The 7,979-nt window shown below is 39.5% G+C and overlaps 2 protein-coding genes across 2 annotated transcripts; both read right to left on the minus strand.

Annotated features, from left to right (window-relative positions):
- Positions 1–758: 758 nt before the first annotated feature.
- Positions 759–3,600, minus strand: LOC103365032 (uncharacterized). The gene is made up of 3 exons (XM_008292361.1): positions 3,510–3,600; positions 3,252–3,418; positions 759–2,190 (listed from the first exon to the last, which is right to left on the minus strand). Exons 1-3 carry the CDS (start codon positions 3,529–3,531, stop codon positions 1,717–1,719), a joined length of 663 nt encoding a protein of 220 aa, XP_008290583.1. The 5' UTR covers positions 3,532–3,600; the 3' UTR covers positions 759–1,716.
- A 1,000-nt stretch (positions 3,601–4,600) lies between these two features.
- On the minus strand, positions 4,601–7,785 carry LOC103365033 (uncharacterized). The gene is made up of 3 exons (XM_008292362.1): positions 7,708–7,785; positions 7,223–7,365; positions 4,601–5,920 (listed from the first exon to the last, which is right to left on the minus strand). The coding sequence occupies exons 1-3, from the start codon at positions 7,742–7,744 to the stop codon at positions 5,492–5,494; spliced, it is 609 nt and encodes a 202-aa protein (XP_008290584.1). The 5' UTR covers positions 7,745–7,785; the 3' UTR covers positions 4,601–5,491.
- Between the last annotated feature and the right edge of the window lie 194 nt (positions 7,786–7,979).

Raw genomic sequence — 7,979 nt, forward strand, 5'->3', positions numbered from 1 at the left:
CAAATGCTGTATGTGATTTGATTATTTACACTTCATAAGTGCATAGAACACTTCCTACGTTCATCCGTGATGATCATCAGGTCTACACAACGGGCAGCTCATCCACCAGGATTTGCTTCAAGGTCATGTCATGAAAATAGGCTTCATTTTAAACCTCTTTTTATTTTATTTTGTTAAATACATGTTAAAGCAGCAACGAATGTGTCCTTCCGTCTGTGTACAGTGCATGCATACGAAACGGCTATTTAATAAAAGTGACTGTGAAACGAAACTGGTTTGTAGTCGATGAATTTTATGAATGGCATGCAATTTTTTATTTTTTTTTATAGTGCATTTGCATTTTTTTTACAGGTTTAAAGTACAGTTCAATGCTAGTTAGTTTACCAAAAATAATAATCTTTTTTTTTTTTTAAAGAATGAATTTTATGGCTCGTAGAAGATACTATGGGTTTAATTTAACAGAGAAAATAATCAAACAAGCCAAGTGATCTTGAATTTTGTTTTATTAAAAAAACAAAAAAAAAACAAGGTTTAATAAAAAACATAGTTATTTAATTAATTTCAGTCTTTTAAAGGAAAGTTTGTCTGACTATTATAAAATGTCACTTTTATCCACAATATAAAACACTTCAGGAATCCTGATGATTTTTAACCATACAAAGACTCATTTAGAGGCCATACAGAACAAACAAACAACTAACTTGTAACAGAACAATAATTGATGACCTAATTCTTGCAGAACGAGCCCCACATTAATCTTTTTTTTTTTTTTTACAGTGTTGTTCTCTTTGACAGTCTTATCTGCCTCGCTGTGCACTGTCCATCTGTCCGCAAATTTCACTGCGAAATGCAGTGATTGGAGTCCAAACCGGCGATTCTTATCGGCTTGTCTTTCTACCTCAGGCGATGTGAGCCGGCTCACAGGGGATAGGTGGCACGAGCAAAACAATTAATCACTGTGAAGGCTGAGAAAACAAACTGTCGTAATTAGGAAATGTATTAGAGCCCCTTCTCATTTGCTCCGCTGGCATGTTGATTAATCACCACCGTGGGGGAACGTGTCAATTGCTGTGAGGTATCGAGTTTAACAAAACAAAGGCATTTCTGATATAGATTTAATGATATGATATAGTAGGATATTGGCACGTGTGCTTTGTTGCTTAAAGTTAGGAGATGATCGGTACCTGTAAAGTGAATAAGGAGCTTCAGCTGCCAGGAGGTTAAATGCAAGAAATAGTCTTGCAAGTACACAAGTTAAAATCGCAATTTGGTATTTACATTTTTATTTTTTATTTTTTTTAAAGATGTGCTGATGGTTGCCGTTTCCCCCATTTGCAGTCTTTATGCTAAGCTAAGGGTGCTACATTTACCTGATAAATAAAAGATCTTAGCTCTTCCGTTGTACTCAATGCACAGACACGACATCATCAACAACTGTTTCATCCAACAGCAGAAGGAAAAGCAATGAACAGTTTGCCAAACACGTCAAAAAATGCCTTTAAAGAGCTGAAATTCCACTTTAGAAGCTGTTTAAATGGCCATTTAGACTATTTCGGGCAAATTATTTTATTCCAACAGAGTAAAAACTGAGACACACTGTGTGACTGTCTGACACAAAAGTATATTCAAATTGTACAAAAATATATAAGTTAGAAAATAAGCTGCCATAATCTGTCACCACATCTGCATGACCAACTGCCATCAGCTTGTCTAAAACTACAGTTGGTATCTGCTCCCTTCCAAGTACCTCTGAGGTGTTACCTTGATAACTTTAGGTTTCACCTTATTTGCTTCTTTCATTTTGAAAACGTGGACCACAAGCTTGCGCTGCAGCCAGTCAAGATAGTGCTTGGCTGTCTTTAACAGAGTGTGACCAAACTGTTTCCTCTCAAACGCATGCTCAGGCATCGCTGGCGGAGAAGGTTTTGAGGGGCATTCACCCCCCAGAACATTCTTCAGACACGTTGCCAGCAGTTTCACCCTGGAGATGGTGTCGTGGAGCTTTTTGTGAAGGGCAGTGTCTCCGGGGTTTAGGTTGTCTTTCTGGTCCTTCAAGACCTCCTCCAGGCCTTTAGCCATGAAGATGAGGCCGCACTGAACCTCTGAGCCGACAACAGGAGCGTTCTGGTGGACCTGCAGCTCGGGGAAGCCAGGGGACCAAGCACCGAGGTGCTTCCCATTGGCTTCGTCCTGGAAGAGAAGATCAACGGTGATGTTAATCAGAAGATATATTCTGCTCATTACATGGAAATTCAAGTCTGTACCCTCGCTGATGGTGTTACAGATATGGTGCTAATCTCTGTCTCTGCAGGATGATGCAAGAGGACGTCTCAGTATAACACAGCAACACAAAAATGTGTCTGTAGTTTAAATAAAAGTTGAGATTCTAAATGTACCAATAGGCATCTCAAAAGACACATTTTGGACAATGAAGCATTTACAGATGCAACAAAATGGACCAAAAGCCCATCCTACACACTGAAGTGAGACATTTGCATAATTTAACAGTGATGTGATGCAGTCAAATGAAAAGATGCGGCTGTTTTATTAGTGTTGTAAAATATGCATTAAAAAAAAAGTGCATCTTTTTGTCTTTCTGACACCCACAAATAAACCCATCCCTCTGTAGAAAGCACATGTACCCACATGCTGGCTTTGCAATTTTTTAGAAAGATTTTCATATTTCTTGTGCATTTCTTGTGTGGGGGCGGGTATTTACAGCCTATTTGATGCTATTGTACTTCTATTTTAGAGAAACTGGGAAATATTATCCTTTTGCATAACTTACAGTATATTTACAACTATAGCTGTTAGTTTTTAAATCTAAAATTTCACATCAGTGTTGTAATAAATGTGACAGAGATGCATTTCCATGTGTAAATCTTGTTTAATCTACAACAAACTGGTTAAAATTTGCTTCACTGCCACTAACTGCTGCATTAAAAGGCTGCTTACTTGCACCACATCAAGAAGTATGACAGTAATGCATGCTGCACATGATCTTTAGAGATTTATTAGTGCTATTTATGGTGCCACATTTTATTACTAATATTTGTTATGTGCATTTTGACTGCAGAGCTTAAAGGTATAATGGACAATATCTTTACATTGTTCCTCAACTAAAAGATCCCTGCATAGTTTGAATGACAATTTCTTTCAAATGTTTATTCTGTTACTTGAAGCTAAAAGAGCTCAAATCTGAAGAAGGAACTCTGCAGCAACATTCAGATAAACAGTATTCTGTTACTTACAAAACTAGTCAAAGTCTCTTCCACCAGACTTCTGGCGAGGGCTGCCAGCTCCTTCGGTCTGCACGGGGAAGCAGCAGCAGCAGCAGCTCGTTTCTGTGGTCCTGCATGCCGTGCATCCAGTCCTTGCATCAGAATCGCCATCCATGCACATGCAACTGTCAGCAAACCTGCAAGTCAAGTCCACAATTTGAAGTGAGAACGATGACGTAAACTGTGCTTCCTGACACACTGGTTAATAAATAATGTGGCATATCGTACCTGCTCTGTGTTTCAGAACCATTGTTCCTCCTCTCAAAGGTCAAGAACAGATTCTAGGGTGATCTCAGTCATGCAGTATCATTTTTATATGAGCAAACTTCTCAAAGGAGGCGTGTGAATGAGGTGTTGAAGGCAAACTCCCCCCCACATATCTCAGCAGTATCCTTTGATGAAAAAAATGAAAACCGGTTGACGTTGGGTTCCTTTGGCAGGTCAGCACCTTGCACAATTTTTTTTTTTTCATTTCCACAGGAGGAAGTACCACAAATCTCTGATGAAGAGGATGTATATGTGATATAGTTGTCACGCAACCTAACCATAGATCACCTTAAACACGGAGAATCATCTGAAATATTCTGCAAACTAAACCAAACTCAATTATTAGTGACGAATTGTTTTAGATTTTGCTTCACACAGAGAGAAAACATCCTGTAAGTCCCGCTACACCAAAGCTAATGTATAAAGTAGATATTCAAATTCACTTTCACTATACGTCAGTTGTTTAGGAGGTGGGTTTGTGACGGCATATTTACGCTGTGGCTGATTCATTTGCTCTCTGATCCCCTTACGCAACGACTTCCTGCGCGTAGATGTGACTCGAACCACAACCCGCCAATATCCTTTTGTGACCAGTTCATTCCAGTTTAGACGTCTGACGACACTTTGCAATTACACGATGTTGGTTGATTTGCTCGATGAGAAATTCAAATCAAAGATGATGATGATGATAAACAGTCAGGTTCTTGAGAAACAGTTGAGTCACTTCAGTTTTTGTTGTCGTTGTGACGACTTTTGGGTCACTTTAGCTCCAAAAGTGTTACAGAATAATACAGAATGTGAGTTATCAGGTTTGGCAGGTTGAAGATTGTGTTTATTTTCAACACGACAATTTGCAGCATGCATTTAATAGCAGAAAAGTTAACAAAACACACAAATGAACACTGTGCATTTCAAGAACACAGAACAAAAATAAGAAATCTAATTTAGAAAAAGAACTCCCTCAGCCTCACCTGGAACATACCACCTGTTCAGGTGAGCACAGACGTGACCCAACAAGTATGAAGTATTAAAAAACACAAAATAACAAAGAAAACATTCATTTAATATTTATTAGTTACTGCTGGTTATCACTTGTTCTTTTATGTACACATTCGAGCACGCACCATCTTCAACTTTATCTGGTTTATTACAGAAAACTTTGACACGTCCCCCCAACAGTCTCCATCCAGGTCTGACGATCTAATGATGCCAACCTGTTTCACTCATCACCAGTTGAGTGCGTCCACATCAACATCACAGCAAAATAAATAAAACAAACAAACAAAAAAACCCTCACAGCTTACATGTGTTAAAATAAATTACTAATCAATACACACTGGACCGATATAAATGATACAACACTCAGAAAGATGCTGCTCATGTTGAAAACAAAGGCAGGTCGTCTTTTCCCAAACTTGCCTTCACGTGTTTTACTGGCTTTTCTTCTATGTACATTGCAAAAACTGCTTTAATTGAGGTGCTACATCATATAAATAATAATAATAATATAACGGTTTTATTGCTGTTTAAGAATAATAAATACAATAAATATATATTCCATAAATATATAAATAATCCAGTTTAAGCTACATCAGTGTCCGCTGACAATAGGTGGAATTTACATTCATACATATACATTGTCAACAAATAAATATGCATAAATATCATCTCAGTAGTAGTCGAACATAAACAAAACAAGGCTTTCATACTAAAAATGTCCAAGTCGCGCAAAGCAAGCTCATTGTTTCCAGTGGATGGTGGATTTTCACCCGATTTTGCAGCCAACCATCAACTCAAACGCAGTCAGAATACTGGAAATAAACAGGCAGGAGCTCGCTCAAGCGCCTCAGAAGACATCGCGCAACTGTTTTAGCAGCTTTAGCAAAACTATCTCGTCAAGGTTTCGGCTAAATTGGTGGAATACCTCTTTAATCGACCTGAATTTATGCTGTGTTTTCAAGACACACTTTCTCTGCCTCCTTAAGTACCAGCAGCACTTCTGCAACCCAGTCCTTCAGTCTGTCTAAAACACCCCAGCCATACTCTTTCTTTGCGTAGGCATCATCGTGGGACAGCGTTGGTGAGGACGGCGTTGCCAGCGCGGTGTTTTCTGGATCTACATGTTTGAGAACATTCTTTATTCTATGTAAAAGGTTGGAGAGTCCACCCTTGACACGTCTCAAAGGTTCCAAAACTGGTTGAGGGTTGGTCAAAAGATTCTGTTGGTATTCTTCTACTTGTGAAAGGTGCCGAATAAAAAGCACGATCTTGGCATAGATGTCCTGCAGCTTCTCCGAAATGTTGCTACCAGATATTGTGGAGTTTGGAACGTCATCTGGAATCAATCCGTTCCTGGTTCCATGATGCTCTATCTGTAAGAAGAAGACAAACAGACATGAAGTGGAGTCGGCATGTATCTGAGAGAGGACGGAAGGGAACATTTTAAAAGATTTTTCAACACAGGAAGCATCTCCTGTCCTTTAACATTGTACATGCAGAAAATCGCCATTAAAAATAAGGACGCAAGCACATTAGAGTTAGCTGTGCAGTAAATGGCAGTTAAAGGTGCTGCAGTCTGAAGCAGATAAAGTTTTAATTCTTACATTGAATCATAACTTATTTGTTAATAATGGTATTCCCCTGCCTTCGCCCTGAGTCGGCCGAGATCGGCCCCAACCCTCGCGACCCTAGTGAGGATTAAGCGATGCATAGATAATGGATGGACGGCTTGACTAAATCCAATTAAATTCAGTTTTATCTATATAAAGTCATCTCAGTTGTAAGTCAGCTAAGTTGCTTTATCTAGTTAAGTCAGTACCTTACAACATTATATTATAGACTCAGTGATTCTCTTTGAGCAAGCACTTTCCAGGAGTCGAAAAGAAAAAAAAAACTCCCTTCTAACAGAAACTTCCAGCAGAACCAGGCTCACGGAGAGCAGACATCTGCCTCGACCAGCTGTGGCGAGGGGGGGGAGCAGACTAAGAAAAGATGAGCAGTGGAAAAAAAGCTCTATTAAGTCACACCCGGTTCACACCCAACATTCCCTCCTGCTGGTAGATCACATTCAAAATATTCAGCTAGCAAAAGAAAAACAGAAACGTCAGGAGTCACTTCAGGCTGACTGTGACTGAGTTGTGCAACACTGGTTGCTTTTGGGCATTTTTGACTGTTTTGAAGGTAAGGAAACGTTAATACTCAGTTGTTTTTTTTTATCACAATGTGAGTTTGTTTGGCTGCTTCCACCAGCTGCTCCTCTGCTGTATTCCAGACTCAGTAGCTGCTCAGGGAGTGTTTTTTTCTAACCTAAATGCAAAGAATTACAAATTTAAAGTTCCAAAATGCAGCTTTAAACTTTGCAAACAGATGTGAGATGACAGTGATTTGCGTCTGAAAAGAGAAATGTCGATGTTTTGCTCAATCGGCAGAGCGTTTGCTGTACGTCAACACACACGATTCGAGGACCGAGCGGACAGAGTTAATCATGTTGTCCTACAAAGAGCCGCGAGGTTACAGCAACATTTAGAAAAAAGCAGGTATCATATTGCAAATCTCACACAAATATAAAATTTGGATCAAGTTTCCAAGTGGTTTTGGGGCAATTTTGTCCTCATGTTTACAACAAACTATACAGCAAGCAGGGCAGGAGGTATACCATCTGGGGGGGTACTTACGTATTTCTCCAGCAGCCCTTCTGATTCGCGTTTCAATAACTCCGTGAGAGACTTAGTGTTGTTGAAGTTAACGTGACAGCTGGAATGAATCGGACCCGAAACCACGAGACTCCAGTGAGCTTCCAGGAGCATCAGGACGAGTACTGAGAAAAGATCGAGCAGATACAGGTGACTCAAAATGTGACACAGAGGACAAGGGGGAAAGAACGTCATCTGTTCTACGGTGGGTTCCTCTTTAAAACAGGAAAGCGTGTCATTGCTTAAGCGAATCAACAAGATTTAGCAAATATCAGCACAAAAAGGAGTTTTTCCCCCAAAAAATAAATCCTTTAAAAGTGAGCTGAGACCTGTCTTTATCTAGTGTTCAGTCTCATGTGAGCCTTCTGAACAAATAAATACACATCTAGGCACATGCATGAGCAGTAAAGCTTACTTGTAGCATATTTCATTGTGCGTGTTCTATGAAGTATAATTGAGATGTTTACCAAAGTGCATCAGACGTCCGCTCGGTTTGCGATCCATTGCGTCTGCAGTAACGGATTCACTTGATGCTCAGCAATACTTGATCAACTCTGGCAGCTGGCCTATATATATGCTATTGGAAGTTCAGTGTCATCTACACCCTCCCACTTTGACACACAAGGAATGACAAAATTCCATGATGACGTTTTTTGCGAAAACTCATGTTATGACAGATTGTGTCGCCGATATCAGAAGTTGGTTATAAGCAGAGGTGTGACTAAATGTTACAAAACTG

Source organism: Stegastes partitus, unplaced genomic scaffold (genome assembly GCF_000690725.1).
Source record: "Stegastes partitus isolate 25-593 unplaced genomic scaffold, Stegastes_partitus-1.0.2 Scaffold804, whole genome shotgun sequence".
Taxonomy (NCBI): Eukaryota; Metazoa; Chordata; class Actinopteri; family Pomacentridae; genus Stegastes; species Stegastes partitus.